The sequence below is a fragment of the Natrix helvetica genome (assembly GCF_964273705.1).
Source record: "Natrix helvetica genome assembly, chromosome: 2".
In the NCBI taxonomy this organism is placed as follows: domain Eukaryota; kingdom Metazoa; phylum Chordata; class Lepidosauria; order Squamata; family Natricidae; genus Natrix; species Natrix helvetica.
Genome location: NC_138552.1, coordinates 292133341 through 292151325, shown reverse-complemented (window position 1 = coordinate 292151325; position 17985 = coordinate 292133341). Strand labels below are relative to the sequence as shown.

Sequence of the window (17985 nt, the reverse complement as noted above, 5' to 3'; positions counted from 1 at the left end):
CCTTCCCTTCCTCTCCTTTTTTCCTCCTTCCCCTTCCCCTGCTTCTCCCTTTCCTCCCCTCCCTCCAAGTTTTGGGATGCACCTCGCAGCCATGCCAACATAAACAACGCAGCTTATGCTAGGACACACAATGTTCCCAGGAAGGTACATATTAAATTCCTTAGAAAAAGCACAAGAGATGAGATTCTGAGTACACAAAGGGGGCAAGCCCTGACATACAAAGATAAGGAGATAACCATTCTGAAACAGATCCCCAAGAAAGTAAGAGAAAAAAGAAAAAAACTATTCGCAATTGGCAAATAAATTATACCAGAAGGGGGTGTGGTTTAGATGGTTGATGCCTGAAGGCATGCTAATATTCTGGGAGGAGACAAGAGTTAGAATTAATACACCCATAGAGGCACAGGCCTTTATGGAAAAAAACAAACTACTCCTAGAAAAACCTGATGATCCTCCACCAGATACACAGGACACGGGAGGGGCCGGAGCTCTGTCGGCGGGGGGAGATGGGGCAACATCGAGAAAGCTCAGATCACAAAAATGAGTAAGAAAATACACCTGACATAAATTGATCGAAATTATTAACTGAACTTACATGCTGACTATATGTTATTATGTTACTACCTAATAATGAACTATGTGCAAATGTATACTATGAGTATGGAGGGGGGGGGCGCACCTACCGCACACTGCAGTTGCCAAAATTTGTAACCTATCCCCTACCTTTTCCCTTTGTAAAATATTAAAAAAACCAATAAAATTTTGTTTAAAAAAAAAATGAAAATGCTGACTCCCCCCATCCTGTTGCTTGGCGTGCCTCAAAATGCATCAGCCTATCAGGATGATGACATGGCCATGAGACCCTGCATCCAGCTGAAAACGGGGGTGGGTGGGTGGGTGTGGAGTGGGGATGCTTCCCCCCCCCTGGAAAAGGAGGCGAAAATTGGCAGGTGCCTCTGGCCGGTTGAGCCATTCCGATTTGTGGCCCCCGATGTTATTCAGAGCTGTTACGGCGCAGCTTGCAGCTTAAACGGGCACCTCGGAGGAGATGCAAGGTTTTTTTTTTTTTCATTTGTTCTCCAGAGAAGAATTTCAGTTGTATATATTACGGCCGGACTTCGGCTCCCACTATTTATTTTACAGTCCTCTTCTACAGAACATTATTAACTCCGACGTGTCTCTTGTGTATGGAGTCCATATGCTGAAGCTTAATTTTAAATGCCATTAAAAAGCACTTAGCCTTAAGAATATTTCAAATCTTGGCTCCTTTAGTAGCTTAGAAGGGCCAACGGTTTGGATAGGGCCCGCTGGGTAGAAGAGAGAGGAAGCTGTTCTAACGTGGCCCTCATAAATACCCGTTTTCCATCTCCCAGCAAGCCCTGTTTATAATTGTCCTGAACACACTTTGTGTCTGGCCTGTCCATGTGGGTCCTTGTGTGTGCGCCTGATTTTATTATTATTTTTCAAATAATGTATTATCATTTTTATTCTCTTACATACCATTTTAAGTATACATTCACATGATTAATACAATACAATAGCAGAGTTGGAAGGGACCTTGGAGGTCTTCTAGTCCAACCCCCTGCCCAGGCAGGAAACCCTGCACCACTTCAGACAAATGGTTATCCGACATCATCTTAAAAACTTCCAATGTTGGAGCATTCACAACTTCTGGAGGCAACTTCTGTTCCACTGATTAATTGTTCTAACTGTCAGGAAATTTCTCCTCAGTTCTAGGTTGCTTCTCTCCTTGATTAGTTTCCACCCATTGCTTCTTGTTCTGCCCTCAGGTGCCTTGGAGAATAGTTTGATTTCCTCTTCTTTGTGGCAACCTCTGAGATATTGGAAGACTGCTATCATGTCTCCCCTAGTCCTTCTTTCTCTTAAGCTAAACATGCCCAGTTCCTGCAACCGTTCTTCATATGTTTTAGCCTCCAGTCTCCTAATCCTCTTTGTTGCTCTTCTCTGCACTCTTTCTAGAGTCTCCACATCTTTTCTACATCGTGGTGACCAAAACTGAATGTAGAAAAGATGTGGAGACTCTAGAAAGATTGCAGAGAAGAGCAACAAAGATGATTGTTATTCTTCTTTACATTTGTCATTCTTATACATTTATTATTTCATTTAATAGGTTATAACATACAGTTTAGGTTGCTTTATTTACCATCCCTTCCACCTTGTTTTCCCTTTCTTTTCTCCCTCCCTCCCTTCTCTCCTTCCTTCCTTCCTCCTCTCCTTCCCCTTCCTTCTTCCCTTACCTTTCTCCTACTCTTCCTCTTCCCCTTCCTACCCTCTCTCCTTCTCTTGCTCTCCCATCCTCCTCTCCTTACCTCTTTCTTCTTTCCCCTGTCTTCCTTTCATTCTCTCCTCCTCTCTCCCTTTCTTTTTCCATTGTTGTTGGTGTATATTTCAAAACTCAGTTTATCTTTCCTTGGGATGGTATTTCCGCCAATCCAGATATATCAGGCGTGTGCGCCTGATTTTAGAAGAGCTTTCTAAAGCTTAGTTTAAAAAAAATAAATAACAAAAAAGGTAAGGAGAAGAAATCTCGACCTTAAAAATTAAGTACTGTATTGTCTTTCCTCCACTCCCCCCCCCCCTATTCCGTCTCTTTTCGGGGTGGGGAGAGATTTACCAATTTAACAGAGTTGGAAGGGATCTTGAAGGTCATCTAGTTCAACCCCCCCTGCCCGACCAAGCAGGAGATCCTACAACCAGGGGCACCTTAACAGCATTATGGGCCCCTGGCAAAGCAGCTTACTGGGGCCCCTACGACAACTACTCACAGGAATAAAAATGTAAATGGTTGATAAAATTCCAACACATATTTGTATGTTAATTTAAAAATGCAGTAATATGTAATACATATGCTGCTATATTTGTAGGATACAAGGTGCATGGAAGGGTTAACATACACAGATTAGTATGGGGGCCCCTATGCTCGTGGGGCCCATGCATTAAGACAGCCCTGCCTACACCATTTCTGAGAGATGGCAGTCCAGTCTCTTCTTGAAAGCCTCCAGTGATGAAGCTCCCACAACCTCCGAAGGCAACTTCTCTTCCATGGGTTGATGGTCTCACTGTCAGAAAATTCCTCCTTATTTCCAGGTTGAATCTCTCCTTGGTCAGTTTCCATCCATTATTCTTTTTCTGGCCTTCAGGTGCTTTGGAAAATATCCTGATCCCCCTCCTCTCTGTGGCAGCCACTCAAATATTGGATCACTGCTATCCTGTCTCCCCTGGTCCTTCTCTTCACTAGACTAGCCAGGCCCAGTTCCTGCAACCGTTCATCGTATGTTTTAGCCTCCAGTCCCCTAAACATCCTGGATGCTCTTCTCTGCCCTCTTTCTAGAATCTCCACATCTTTTTTTACATCGTAGTGACCAAAACTGGATGCAGTATTCTAGGTGTGGTCTTACTAAGGCTTTATAGAGTAGTATTTGTACCTCACTTGATCTTGATTACATCCCTCTGTAAATGCATTTTAGGATTACATTGCCTTTTTTGCCCCCCCCCCCTCAAATTTTGGACGATTGCTATCCTGTCTCCCTTGGTCCTTCTCTTCCCTAGATTAGCCATGACCAGTTCCTGCAACCGTTCTTCATGTTTTAGTCTCCAAATCTTTTATCATCTTAGATAGATTCAGATTAACGGAGTTGGAAGGGACCTTGTAGGTCATCTAGACCAACCCCACACCCAAACAGGAAACCCTACACCATTTCTGACAAATGGCAGTCCAGTCTCTTCTTGAAACCTTCCAGTGATGAAGCTCCCACAACTTCCAAAGGCAACTTCTGTTCCATGGGTTGATTGTTCTCCCTGTCTGAAAATTTATCCTTATTTCCAGGTTGAATCTCTCCTTGATCAGTTTCCATCTATTATTCCTTGTCTGGCCTTCAGGTGCCTTGGAAAATAGCTTGGCTCCCTCCTCTCTGTGGCAGCCCCTCAAATATTGGAAGGCTGCTCTCATGTCTCCCCTGGTCCTTCTCTTCACTACACTAACCATGCCCAGTTCCTGCAACCGTTCATCGTAGGTTTTAGCCTCCAGTCCCCTAATCATCTTTGTTGCTCTTCTCTGCACTCTTTCTAGAGTCTCCACATCTTTTTTATAGTGTGGTGACCAAAACTGGATGCAGTACTCTAGATGTGATCTTACTAAGGCTTTATAGAATGGTATTAGTGCCTCCCTTGATCTTGAAGTGGGAAGATCTCAAATTGCATGCAAAAATTAAAACATGGGCATGTATTTTTGCAGTTGCATGTCTAATGGTCTAATAATCAGTTGATCCTAAAGAAAATCCACCCCGGCTGTTCTTTGAAAGGACAGATCCTGAAGCTGAAGCTCAGATACTTTGGCCACCTAATGAGAAGAGAGGACTCAATAGAGAAGAGTTGGGAAAGATGGAAGGCAGAAGGAGAAAGGGACAGTAAAGGGATGAGATGGTTATTTGGACCAACTTGTACCAGGTTCGCCTGGTACGTCAGTTGTGCCCCTTCCTGGATCGGGATGCCCTGTGCACAGTCATTCACGTCCTCGTCCTTTCTGGCCTGGACTACTGCAACGCTCTCTACATGGGGCTGCCCTTGAAGAGCACCTGGAGGCTTCAGCTGGTCCAGAATGCGGCCGCGCAGGTTAGCATGGGGGTACATAGGTGATCCCATGTTACACCCCTTTTAGGTGGCTTGCACTGCTTGCCAGTTGTTTTCCGGGTGCGATTCAAGGTGTTAATTATGACCTCTAAAGCGTTCCATGGCTTAGGCCCAGGGTACCTGCGAGACCACCTACTGCCACCAGTAGCCTCCCACCGTCCAGTACGATCCCACAGAGTTGGCCACCTCAGGGTGCCGTCGGCCAGACAGTGTCGGCTGGTGACCCCCAGGGGGAGAGCCTTCTCTGTGGGAGCGCCTTCCCTCTGGAATGAGCTGCCCCCGGAGCTTCGCATAATCCCTGACCTCCGGTCCTTCCGACGTGCCCTAAAAAGTTGGCTTTTCCAGCAAGCCGGCCTGGCCTGTTAATTTTATCTAATTTTTAAAATGTTATTGTCATATTAATTGGGTTTGTTTTTTGGATTGTTTCTAATTTCCTTTTAACTTTTGTAATATGTGTTTTTTAATGCTGTACGCCGCCCTGAGTCCTTTGGGAGAAGGGCGGCATATACATCCAATAAAACAAACAAACAAACAAAACAAACCAACTCAGACAGAAGGGCCTGGCATGCTATGATCCATGGGGTTGCGAAAATTCAGACGTGACTGTTGCAGCAACTAACAACAAAATCTAGGACTTCCGGTTCCGGCGGCTACGGCGACAGGCAAGCCTTTGCCTGCTCCCGCTCTCCCGGTGGGCTTCCCCCGCTTCTGGGGGGGCACAGGACGCCCCGGAGAGGTGTCCTGCCGAGGGAACGGCTCGCGGAGGGTCCTGGCGTCGGCGTCGGCTGGCGGGGGCTCCTCCGCTTCGTTCTAGGCACCGGGGAGCAGTATCGGAGGGCGCCCGTGTGCGCGCGCCTCGCCCCATGCCGATCGGAGAACGCGCTATTGAACGAAGCAGCGGCAATGTGGTGAGAGGCTGCCCTTCTCCATTCCCTCTATCTTAAATTTATGGACCCTTCAGCATCTTTTTAAGAAAAAAAGTTAAACTTTCGGACTTTTGCCAGAGGTGCGGCTAGAGGGAGGGGGATTTCCCCCCCTCCCTTGGACAAGCGGCTTGAGAAGATTTTGCTTTCGCCCTCAGGGGAAGGAGGAGGGGGGAGAGCCAACTAATGATGCCTCACCCTCATAAAAGTGACTTCCATTGGACTTAGCTCCAGAATCTATGGGTGAACTGAGAACTTTTTGAATTTTTAAAACTTTATTATGCCTCTGAGCCCAAAGCTGGCAGGGCAAGATGGCACACTTCCGTTGTCTTCATGAACTGTGAAACCTGACTCCACCTCTAAAATTCAGGCTTCCGGTCTTTGTCTCCGAGCCACCCAGAGGAATCTTTTGTGGATTGTTCTTCTTTGAACTCTTTGGGGAAAAAATTTTCATCTACTGCTAGACTGACTAAAGAAATCCCCATCTGTTTGGATCCTCTGCCTTCTGGATTCGCCTGCCTGCTCTACTTCTCCAGCTGCCCAGTCTCTATTTTGACAGATTTCCTTGCTTTAAAAACCATGCCTCCAAAAAGACCACCTCCTGGAAAGCCTGGATTTGCTACTTCTGCCCCAACGTCTGCAACGTCTAGCCCAGCTACACAGTCAAAGATAACAGAACTGATGCAACCCAAGACTACAGAGATAGACTTTCAACAAATGCTTCAACAAATTCTACAGGGCCAGGAGGAAATTAAGAAACAGTTAAGGGAAATGAAAGATGAAATTAAACAGAACCAAGCCCAAATCTTTAAGAACTCACAGAGACTGGACCTTGTGGAGGGTGGGGTGGCGGAGGCGAGGGGGGGGGTAGAGGCTTTACAGAAGGGGAACAAAGAACTTGATATCCAACAAATGAAAATAGAGTTTGAGAGAATGTCCTTTTATCTTAGATTTCAAAATGTAATAGAAGCAGATGGGGAAAACATAAGGGACATTATGACTAATATTTTAGCTGAATACATACACAAAGATAAACAGCAGATGGATTGGGAGATAGACCTAGCTTATAGAGTGAATTCAGCATATGCCAGAACACATAATGTACCCAGGGAGGTTCACATTAAATTTCTTAGGAAAACCACAAGAGATGAAATTCTGGGTGTGCAAAGGGGGCAAACATTGACATACTGTGACAGGGAGATAACCATTCTAAAGCAGATTCCCAAAAAAATTAGGGAAAAAAGGAAAAATTATTCGCAATTGGCGAATAAATTATACCAGAAGGGGGTGTGGTTTAGATGGTTGATGCCTGAAGGTATGCTAATATTCTGGGAGGAGACAAGAATCAGAATTAATACACCCATAGAGGCACAGGCCTTTATGGAAAAAAACAAAGCCAACCTAGAAAAAACAGAAGATACTACAACGGTCATACAGGACACGGGAGGGGCCGGAGCTCTGCCAGCGGGGGGTGAAGGGGCAACACCAAGAAAACTCAGATCACAAAAATAAATAAGGAAATCACAATGTTATAAACAGACCGAAAGTAAAAATGAATTTATAACTAGACTATATATTATAATTATATAAATTGATTGAAAATTATTTTTTCTAGAATTAAGATGCTGACTTTTTATGATTATGTATTAAGATTTGATATTTTGATGTAATCTAGGAGTTTGGAGGGAGGGGGCGTCTGCCACATTTGCAACTGCCAAAATTTGTAATTCCACCTACCCCTTTTCCACATAAATGTTTTTAAAAAAACCAATAAAACTTTTTGGGAAAAAAAAAAAAAAACAACAAAATCTAATGGGTCTCGAGGCTATGGATAGAAATCAAAGGAAAACACTTCTTTAAAAATGATTCTCCCTTTGGGATGACATGAATCACATAGGAAAGTCTTGGAAATGTTCAGGTGATCCTCCTTTAGTGACAATGATTGGGACTGCCATTGCTGTGGTTAGGTCGAGCATTTGCCGAGTGAGAAATTCTGTCATTTTGCCATTGTGGTTTTCTTCGTTTCCATTCCTACGCCCTTTGGCATGCCCACCCCAGCACTGGGATAATGAACAAGAAGAGAATTAATGTTTGGATTTATATTCATCGGAGGGAAAGGGATTGCAAGAGAGTAAACAGGCACTTAGCGGGGAATATGGAAAGAACTGCTTTGGTGCCAGTAACCCCCAAGCACACAGCCTGATGTATTTATTTATTTAAAAGATTTATATGGCCACCCAACAAAAGCAACTCTGGGCAGCTTACAGCAATCATAAAACTAATACATAAAGCAATATTGGGACATGGTGGCTCAGTGGCTAAGACGCTGAGCTTGTTGATCAGAATGATTGGCAGTTTGAATCCCTAGCGCCACATAACGGGGTGAGCTCCTGTGACTTGTTCCAGCTTCTGCCAACCTAGCATGTAAAAAATACAAGTAGAAAAATAGGAACCACTTTGGTGGGAAGGTAAGTGTCAACTCTCCATGTTGACATTCCACGCATACCATCAGCAGAGCTACTGTAATCTCAGATTGCAGTAGCTGGTTTGAGATGGGTGTATCTATTGGATAATGTGATTTATGACACAGACTGAGGGGAGGAAAGGAACGGGGGCAAAGTTCAGAAGCAGATAAAGCAAAGAAATGACTGCGAATAAATCTTGCCTAATGAATAATGCCTAATGAAGCTGTTAATAAATCACTGGTTTTTGTATTAAAACATTGGCTCTATTATTATGAATCAGTTATGGCATCGTTAGGAAACTTTACAGTAAGAGGGTTCCGGGCGCCTTCGGCATTTAGTCATGCCAGCCACATGACCAAGGAGACATCTTTGGACAAGCGCTGGCTCTTCAGCTTTGAAACGGAGATGAGCACCGCCCCCTAGAGTTGGGAACAACTAGCACATATGTGCGAGGAGAATCTTTCCCTTAAAGCAATATTAACAATTGAAGAAACCCTGTACTGTAATTATCTCCCACAATGGGCTCAGCTTTCCCCTTTCCTGTTCTCTACCCATGCAATCCCAGATTCTCAATAAAATACAATAATAATACAGTAGCAGAGCTGGAAGGGACCTTGGAGATCTTCTAGTCCAACCCCCTGCCTAGGCAGGAAACCCTACACCCGTGATGGCGAACCTATGGCACATGAACCTATGGAGCCCTTTGTCAGGGCACGTGAGGCACTGCCCTGTCAGCTGGCCAGCGCGCTTGCGCGCTGGCCAGCTGAGTTCACCTTTTTAAAAGCTATTTTTCGCCTTCCCCAGGCTCCAGAGGCTTTATAGGAGCTTGGGGAGGGCGAAAAGAGCCTCCCCCGCCCCCCGGAGGCTTCAGGGACCGTCCCTGAAGCCTTCGGAATGCTTAAAACCACGCTCCGAGCAACCCGGAAGTCACTTCTGGTTTGCTCGGAGGGTGGTTTTAAGCGTTCCGAAGGCTTCAGGGACGGTCCCTGAAGCCTCCGGGGGGCGGGGGAGGCTCTTTTTGCCCTCCCCAAGCTCCTATAAAGCCTCTGGAGCCTGGGGAAGGCAAAAAAATCACGTAAAAATGGGGGGGGGGGTTTGCACGTTGCATTATGGGTGTGGCAGCCTGCACTCGACCCCCCCTGCGCTCCCCCCACTTGTGGCACACAAGCCAAAAAAGGTTCGCCATCACTGCCCTATACCGTTCCAGACAAATGGCTATCCAACATCTTCTTAAAGAGTTCCAGTGTTGGGGCATTCACAACTTCTGGAGGCAACTTCTGTTCCACTGATTAATTGTTCTAACTGTCAGGAAGTTTCTCCTCAGTTCTAAGTTGCTTCTCTCCTTGATTAGTTTCCACCCATTGCTTCTTCTTCTACCCTCAGGTGCCTTGGAGAATAGTTTGACTCCCACTTCTTTGTGGCAACCCCTGAGATATTGGAAGACTGCTATCATGTCTCCTCTAGTCCTTCTTTCTATTAAACTAGACCTACCCAGTTCCTGCAACCGTTCTTCATATGTTTTAGTCTTCAGTCCCCTAATCCTCTTTGTTGCTCTTCTCTGCACTCTTTCCAGAGTCTCCACATCTTTTCTACATCGTGGTGACCAAAACTGGATGCAGTATTCCAAGTGTGGCCTTACCAAGGCCTTGTAAAGTGGTATTAACACTTCACGTGATCTTGATTCTATCCCTCTATTGATGCAGCCTAAAACTGTGTTGGCTTTTTTGGCAGCTGCTGCACACGGCTGGCTCCTATTTAAATGGTTGTCCACTAGGACTCCAAGATCCCTCTCACAGTTACTACTGTTGAGCAAGGTACCACCTATACAGTACCTGTGCATTTCGTTTTTCTTGCCTAAATGTAGAACCTTACTCTTTTCACCATTGAATTTCATTTTATTAGATAGCCCCCAATGTTCAAGTCTGCCAAGATCCTTCTGTATCTTTAGCCTATCTTCTGGAGTGTTGGCTATTCCTGCCAGCTTGGTGTCATCTGCAAATTTGATCAGTTCCCCAAAAAGGTTGAGTCTCAATGGCCTTCGGAAAAGGTAGAAAGGTAAGGGCTTGTCAAATCAGCGACCAGAGTGTGCTGCAAAAGTTAGGGGCAGCCATGTAAAAGGAGGGAGCAGATGCTCAAACATGCTGCCTCCCATCAGTGTTGGTATTCAGCCAGTTCCAACCAAGGTGGGTGAACTGGTAATGGTGACCTCCCCCCCCCCACCGCCCAGCTCTATGCCATCCTATTTACCCATGTTTTCTAAGCCGAGCGCATGCGTGCAAGCCATGTGCGCGAGCAAAGTTGTGCGCATGCGAGCACTCACAGTTTCAGTGCGTGGCAAACCGGTGACATAAACTTATGTAAAGCCCACCTGTGGCTCCCATGAATGTCATTCTCTTAATGGTTGAAAGAGGTCCAGGCAGACTTCTCCAATTGTACATTTATCAGTTGTGTCATTGGGGTAGGGCTAAAACTTCCCTGCCCCAAAGACACATTGGAGTGACGGTGGATGGGGTGGGGGGGGGGAAGGTGGATGTGTGTGTGGTGGAGGGAGGAAGGCGGGGAGGGAGAGAAAGGGTGAAGATAGTGACCCTAACTGTATGATCAAAGGCCCTACTGCTCTTTAATGTGTGTCCCATGTGCATTGCACTAAAAAAGGGGTGTGTGTGGCTTCAGTTGCAGGAGTTTTTTGAACTCCTGCCCCAATGGGCATCCTTACTTCCTAGTTGATATAACGGTTGATGAGACAGAAGTTCTGGGAAATCATCATCCCAATCAAGTCACAGAAAGTTGGGATAATCCAGTTTGTTTTTCAAGGTGTCTAATGTTGATTCTTCTTCTTCTGCTTCTCTTTTACTTTTTCTTCTTTTCTTCTTTGTCTTTTTATTTTATTTTACTTTTTCTTCTTTCCTTCTTCATCTTTTTCTCCTCCTCCTCCTCCTCATCTTCTGTTTTCCTTTTTCTTCTTTGTATTTTTCTTTTTCTTCTTTCCTTCTTCATCTTTTTCTCCTCCTCCTCCTCATCTTCTCTTTTACTTTTTCTTCCTTGTCTTTTTCTTTTTCTGCTTTCCTTCATCTTTTTCTCCTCCTCCTCTTCTTCTCTTTTACTTTTTCTTCTTTGTCTTTGTCTTTTCTATTTCTTTTTCTTTTCTTTTTCTTCTTTCCTTCATCTTTTTCTCTTCCCCCTCCTAACCTTCTTCTTCTGATTCTTCTTCTTCTCTTTTTTTCTTCTTTGTCTTTGTCTTCTTTTCTTTTACTTTTTCTTCTCTCCTTCTTCATCTCCTCCTCGTCCTTTCTCTTCCGTCCTCCCTATCCACATCCTCATCTCTTCCTCCTCCTCCATTCTATTCTATTCCTCTTCTCCCTCTCCTCCTCCATCCCTATCTCTTACTCCTCCTCCTTTCCCTTCCTCCCCCTGCCTCTTCCCCTTTCCCCCTCCTTCTTCCCCATTTCCTTCCTCTTTCTTCCCTGCTCCTCCTCCTCCCCCCTCTCCTCTTCCATCCCCATCTCTTACTCCTCCTCCTGTCCTCCTCCTCTCCATCTCCATCTCCATCTCCCTTCCCCTCCTCCTCCTTTCTTCCATCCTTCCCATAAGGAGGATGTTTCCAAGCTACAAAGTAAAGGTAACCGGGATGAACCCCAAGACCAAGTACATCTTGCTGATCGATATTGTCCCCGCAGATGACCATCGATACAAATTCTGCGACAACAAGTGGTACGTGATGAACGCAATGATGATTTATTGATCTCCTTTTTTAAAAAATCCGACCTTTATTACTTTTTATGAATAACTCAAGACAGTGAACACCCACCACAGTCCTTCCTCCTCCTATTTCCTCCACCACAAGGACCATGTAGGGTAGGTAGGACTGAATGACCCTTGCACTGAAAATTAAAATGCCAGAGGGCAAAAGTTGGCTCGAAACTCAACATTAAGGCATCGAAGATCATGGCATCTGGCCCCTCTCAATTCCCTGGCAAATAGATGGGGAAGAAAGGGAGGCAGTGACAGATTTTATTTTCTTGGGCTCCAAGGTCAACGCAGATGGGGACAGCAGCCAAGAAATTGAAAGAGGCTTGCTCCTGGGGAGGAAAGCAATGACAAATCTAGACAGCATATTAAAAGCAGAGACATCCCCCTGCCAACAAAAGGGCGTCTAGTCAAGGCTCTGGTTTTCCCAGTTGCAATGGATGGCTGTGAAAGTTGGACCACAAGGAAGGCTGAGTGCCAAAGAATGGAGGCCTTTGAACTCTGGTGCTGGAGAAGACTCCTGCATTGAGTCCCTTGGACTGCAAGGCGATCAAATTGGTCAGTCCTAGAGGAGATCCACCCTGGCTGCTCTTTAGAAGGCCAGATCCTGAAGAGGAAACTCAAAGACTTTGGCCACCTAAGGAGAAGGAAGAAAGACTCCCTGGAGAAGAGCTTCATGCTGGGAACGATGAAGGGCAAAAGAAGAAGGGGATGACAGAGAATGAGGGGGCTGGATGGAGTCACCGAAGCAGTCGGCGTGAGCTTATATGGACTCCAGAGGATGGTAGAGGACAGGAAGGCCTGGAGGAACGCTGTCCATGGGGCCGCGATGGGTCGGACCCGACTTCGCAACTAACAACAACAAACAACAAATGTCCGGTTCCTGCACTTATGACTATCACATCCTCATAGTCACCAGATTAAAATTTAGGCATTTGCTAACCTGGTAGGCATTGATGACCCCTGCAGCCTCCAAAAGTCATGTGATCACCACTTTCAACCTTCCCAGACGACTATAGGTAGCCCTCGACTTACGGCCACAATTGAGCCCAGGAATCTCTGTTGTTCAGGGAGACATTTCTGAAGTGAGCTTTGCCCCATTGACGACCTTTTGGGCCACTGTTGTTAAGTGAATCACCGCAGTTGATAGGTTAGTACCATGGTTGTTAAGTGAATCTGGCTTCCCCATCAATTTTGCTTATCAAAAGGTTGCCGAAGGCGATCACATGTCCTTGGGACAAAGCAGCGGTCGTAAGTATGAACCAGTTGCCAAGCACCTGAATTTTTCATCGTGGGGCTGCTATAAAGGTCGCAAGTGTGAAAAACGGTCACAGGTCGCATTTTCCAGTGTCGTCGGAACTTTGAAAGGTGACCAAATGAGCTGTTGTAAGTTGAGGACTGCTTGGACTGACAAGCGGTCAATGGAGGAAGCTGGATTCACGTAACTGCCATGTCACTCACTTAACAACTGCAGTGATCCGCTTAACAAATCGGGGCAGAAAAGATTGTAAAATTGGCACAACTCCCTTAGCGGCAGAAATTATCCTCCCAATTGTGTTTGTAAGTTTCTAGATTGCAAAAGGGACGCGGTCCCTCAGTGGCTAGAGACGCTGAGCTTGTCGATCAGAAAGGTCGGCAGTTCGGCGGTTCGAATCCCTAGCGCCGCGTAATGGAGTGAGCTCCCGTTATTTGTCCCGGCTTCCGCCAACCTAGCAGGCCGAAAGCGCGTTAAAAATGCAAGTAGAAAAAGAGGGACCACCTTTGGTGGGAAGGGAACAGCGTCCCGCTCGCCTTCAGCATCGAGTCATGCCGGTCATATGACCACAAAGGTGTCTTCGGACAGCGCTGTTCCATCTTAGCCACTAGCAGCGCTTCCCTCCAGCCTTCGCCCAAAGCCCCCCATCAGGAGGCTGAAGCAGACCCCAAGTCAGAATTTCTGCCCCCCTCTGACCCGCACAAAAAGACCCCGAAAGGGGAGACTCTCTGCCGCAACACAAACGTTCATTGTACGTATCCGTCCCAGGGGCCGTAGTTTGAGGACCTCTGATTTAGTGCAATATAAAAAATGCAAATAATTTTTCTGCGGCCCAACATTTTCTTGAGGACCATCAGTGCTCCACAACCCACCAGTTGTTGACCACAGTTCTAGTCCCGCCCCGTGCTTTCATTTAATTTGATTATTGTTCAATTAAATTTATTGTATTGTTTTGAACATAGGATGGTGGCGGGAAAAGCTGAACCTGCGATGCCCGGACGATTATATGTTCATCCTGACTCTCCAGCTACTGGAACTCATTGGATGCGTCAACTGGTGTCTTTCCAGAAATTAAAACTCACCAACAACCATTTGGATCCCTTCGGACACGTAAGAGAAATTTCTAACGTTTCTCCTAGCCTCGCTCGGTAAATACTGCCATCTGATCACCAGTGACTAGAGGGAGCTACAAGGATGTCACCTATCTGGTAATAATGTCCCTGCAAAAATGATATAATTTCCGCCATGAAGATTACGGCGAGGGCTCTCTCTTACATTCCCCCAGCTTCCTTTAATGAACGTTTACAGATTTACAGAGTAGGAAGGGACCTTGTAGGTCATCTAGTCCAACCCCCCTCCCAGCAGATGCTACATCATATTTGACTGATAGCAGTCCAGTCTCTTCTTGAAAGCTTCCAGTGATGAAGCTCCCACAACTTCTCTTCTCTTCTCTTCTCTTCTCTTCTCTTCTCTTCTCTTCTCTTCACAGACAGATTAACAGAGTTGGAAGGGACCTTGTAGGTCATCTCGTCCAACCCTCACCCAAGCAGGAGACACAACACCATTTTTGACAAATAGCAGTCCAGTCTCTTCTTGAAAGCTTCTAGTGATGAAGCTCCCACAACTTCTTTTCTTTTCCCTTCTTTTCTTTTCTTTTCTTTTCTTTTCTTTTCTTTTCTTTTCTCTTCTCTTCTCTTCTCTACTCTACTCTACTATTCTATTCCATTCCATTCCATTCCATTCTATTTTATTCACAGACAGATTAACAGAGTTGAAAGGGACCTTGTAGGTCATCTAGTCCAACCCCCCCAGCCAAGCAGGAGACCCTACACCATTTCTGACAGATGGCAGTCCAATCTCTTCTTGAAAGCTTCCAGTGATGAAGCTCCCACAAAACTTCTGAAGGCAACTTTTCTTCCATGGGTTGATTGTGCCCACTGTCAGAAAATTCCTCAGGCCGTTTTGGGGGCCATTTTTAGGCCGTTTTTTTTGGCGCTCCAGCAGAAAAACAAAAAAACGCCCCCAAAACAGCCTGAGAACGGCCTCAAAAATGCCCTAAAATAATTTGAAAACCGGCCTGAAAAAGGCCTGAAAATAGCCCCCAAAATGGCCCCCAAACCAGCTAAAAATAGCCAAAACACAGGTATGCACATGCTGGCCAGCTAGCCTTTGGGTTTCCAGTGCTCTGAAGAACTCATGAAGGCTAGCTGGGTGGCATGTCCCAGAAACCCAAAGACCAGCTGGCCAGTATGCCCATGCAAATGCATTCTGGTTTGGGCACACTCAGTGCACAAAAGGTTCACCATCATTGAGTTAGAAGATGTAAATGCTACCGACTTTTTTTTCTTTCTTTCTTTCTTTCTTTCTTTCTTTCTTTCTTTCTTTCTTTCTTTCTTTCTTTCTTTCTTTCTTTCTCCTTTCCCTTTCTCTTCTCTAGTATTATTCCTCCCTCCCTCCTCATTTCTTACTTCCTCTCTACCTCCCTTCTTTCCTCCCTTCCTTCTCCTCTCTTTCCTTCTTCCTGTCTTCTTTCTTTCTTTCTTTCTTTCTTACTCACTCCTGCTCCTTCCTTCCTTCTTCCTTCCTTCCTTTCTTTCCTCTTTTCCCTTTCTCCTCTCTAGTATTTCTCCCTTCTCCTCCCTCCCTCTTTCCTTATTTCTTACTTCCTCCCTACCTCGCTTCTTTCCTCCCTTTCTTCGTCTCTCTTTCCTTCTTCCCGTCTTCTTAATTTTTTTCTCCTTCCTTCCTTCCTTCCTTCCTTCCTTCCTTCCTTCCTTCCTTCTTTCTTTCTTTCTTTCTTTCTTTTGGTTAAATCCTGAGCTGCAGCGAAAGAGTTAAAAGTAACCCTCAGAAAATGCTAGCTTCTCATTCTCCCACAAAGAGGAGGAGGTTTGGGCGCGCGAAACTTCATCTGGAAAATGTCATCCATAAAAACTGCATTTCGGAGGGTATATAGGATGCAGTTGCTTTGGTGGGTAAGGTTATACCTTGCCACCGGATTTTTTAAAAAGGGGGGGGCATTAAAACAAGCTGATCTCAACCTAAAGGACAGGCTCATCAATTCAAGAAAGATGGAGCTTCTGTTTTTTTCTAACCTTCCTATCGGGCTCCATCAAGTGAGAAGGTCAGCCGAAGAGAAACCTACTGAAATGGAGAAAGGTCTCTTCCTTGATGGTTCCCTCCCCCCCCACTCCATTGAGAATCTGAATTCTCCATGGTCAAATAATCCGATTTATTTATTTGTTTTTTTTTATTCGTTTACTTACTTATTTATTTACTTATATATACATATTTATTTATTTACTTATTTATTTACTTACTTATTGGTTTATTTACCTTCTATTTATTTACTTACTTACTAACTTAGTTACTTACTTACTGGTTTATTTTCCTTTTATTTATTTACTTATTTACTTACTAACTTATTTATTTATTTAGTTAGTTGCTGTATTTTTCGGAGTATAAGACGGACCAAGATTTTGAAGAGGCAAATTTTTTTAAAAAAAGTTTTTGCACTCTGCAGACCTCCCCAAAACGGCCCGTTTTTCGCGAAAACGGGGCCGGTTTTTGTCAAGAAAAGGGCCACGCATAGCCTTTAGGAGGCTTGTAGAGTGCTCCTGGTGGCTGGGGGTGGGGGGCAAAAACAAGCCAAAAAAGGCCTGTTTTTCGCTCATTTTTGCCCTCCTCAGCCCGCAGGAGCACTCTGGAAGCCTCCTAAAGGCGATGCACGTCCATTTTTGCAAAGGGGCGGGGTTTCGGGAGGCCAAAAATGCTGTATTCAGTGTATAAGATGCACCCAGATTTTCACCCTCTTTTTTTGAGGGAAAAAGATGCGTCTTATACTCCAACAAATACGGTATTTACTTATTCATTTACTTATTTATTTACTTATTTATTTACTTACTTACTTATCTACTTAATTACTTATTTATTCAGTTTGTTGTACATGTACAAGATAACAGGTATAAACATGGGCATGAACACGGGAAATGGGGATGAATAAATGGGGACAGGAGGCATGCTGGTGCGCTTACGCACACCCCCTTTACGGACCTCTTAGGAATGGGGTGAGGTCCACAGTAGACAGTTGAAGGTTGAAGCTGTGGGAGTTTGAGGATGTAATAATGGAGTCAGGTAGAGCATTCCAGGCGTCGACAATTCCATTGCTGAAGTTGTATTTTCTGCAATCGAGTTTGGAGTTTCTCTATGTACATAAGAATAGGTGAATAAATGTACAATACCAACAGGTGGATCTTCCAAGTAAACACAAGGCAGGAGAGTTACAGGCAAACAGAAGCAGTTACTTTCACATCAGCAGACAAGCCCAGACAGACTGCTAGTTTACTTCTCAGAGCAGCAGACTGCTTAAGTTTCTGTTTCAATTCTTTGCACAGTTTAAGCTTCCATTGGCTGACTTAGTTGCTATGCCTATTCATTGGCTGGCCTTGTTCCCATGTCTCTCCCTTCAAGGAAAAACAAAGGAAATCCAGTTGCTTCTTTAAAAAAGCACCTTTGGGACATTTAGCAGGACAGGAATTTATTGGTAACTTGTGTTGATAACCCAGTGTTGTCTGGGTATTTATTTATAGGGGGGGGGGGGGAAATGTCTGGACAAAACGTAATCTCTAATGTTGGATTTTCCCCCTTACCAAGAGGGAGCCCCCTTGTGGAGTACTGTGAGCCATTACCATGGCAACTCCACTGTGCTGTACAGTAGAAGTCATTTTATGGCAGTACGGCAGAAGCCATTTGCAGGCACAACAGGCTGTATCTTAACAGAACACACACCCTGAGGGGCGTTAGGGGTGTCTTACCCCCACAGTATTTTTCTCCAGAGTGTAAGTCATCGGTGTACCAAGTTGGGTTGAAATTGCTCGAGGTGTTGCTTCCCTTTTCTGTCTTTCGGCTCACCCTAGGAGCCATCCAGGCAGAAAGCCATTTTTTA

General features: G+C 45.1%; 1 protein-coding gene across 6 annotated transcripts in view; it reads left to right on the top strand.

Annotated features, from left to right (window-relative positions):
• TBX4 (T-box transcription factor 4) overlaps positions 1-17985 on the top strand; it is a 98960-nt gene that overhangs the window by 58343 nt on the left and 22632 nt on the right. For 5 of the 6 annotated variants that reach the window (XM_081945437.1, XM_081945435.1, XM_081945436.1 and 2 more), the window contains exons 4-5: positions 11630-11749; positions 14003-14150. In XM_081945437.1, the coding sequence (XP_081801563.1) occupies positions 11630-11749; positions 14003-14150 (268 nt within the window). The remainder of the gene's footprint in view (positions 1-11629; positions 11750-14002; positions 14151-17985) is intronic. The other variant, XM_081945433.1, reaches the window with a different exon arrangement.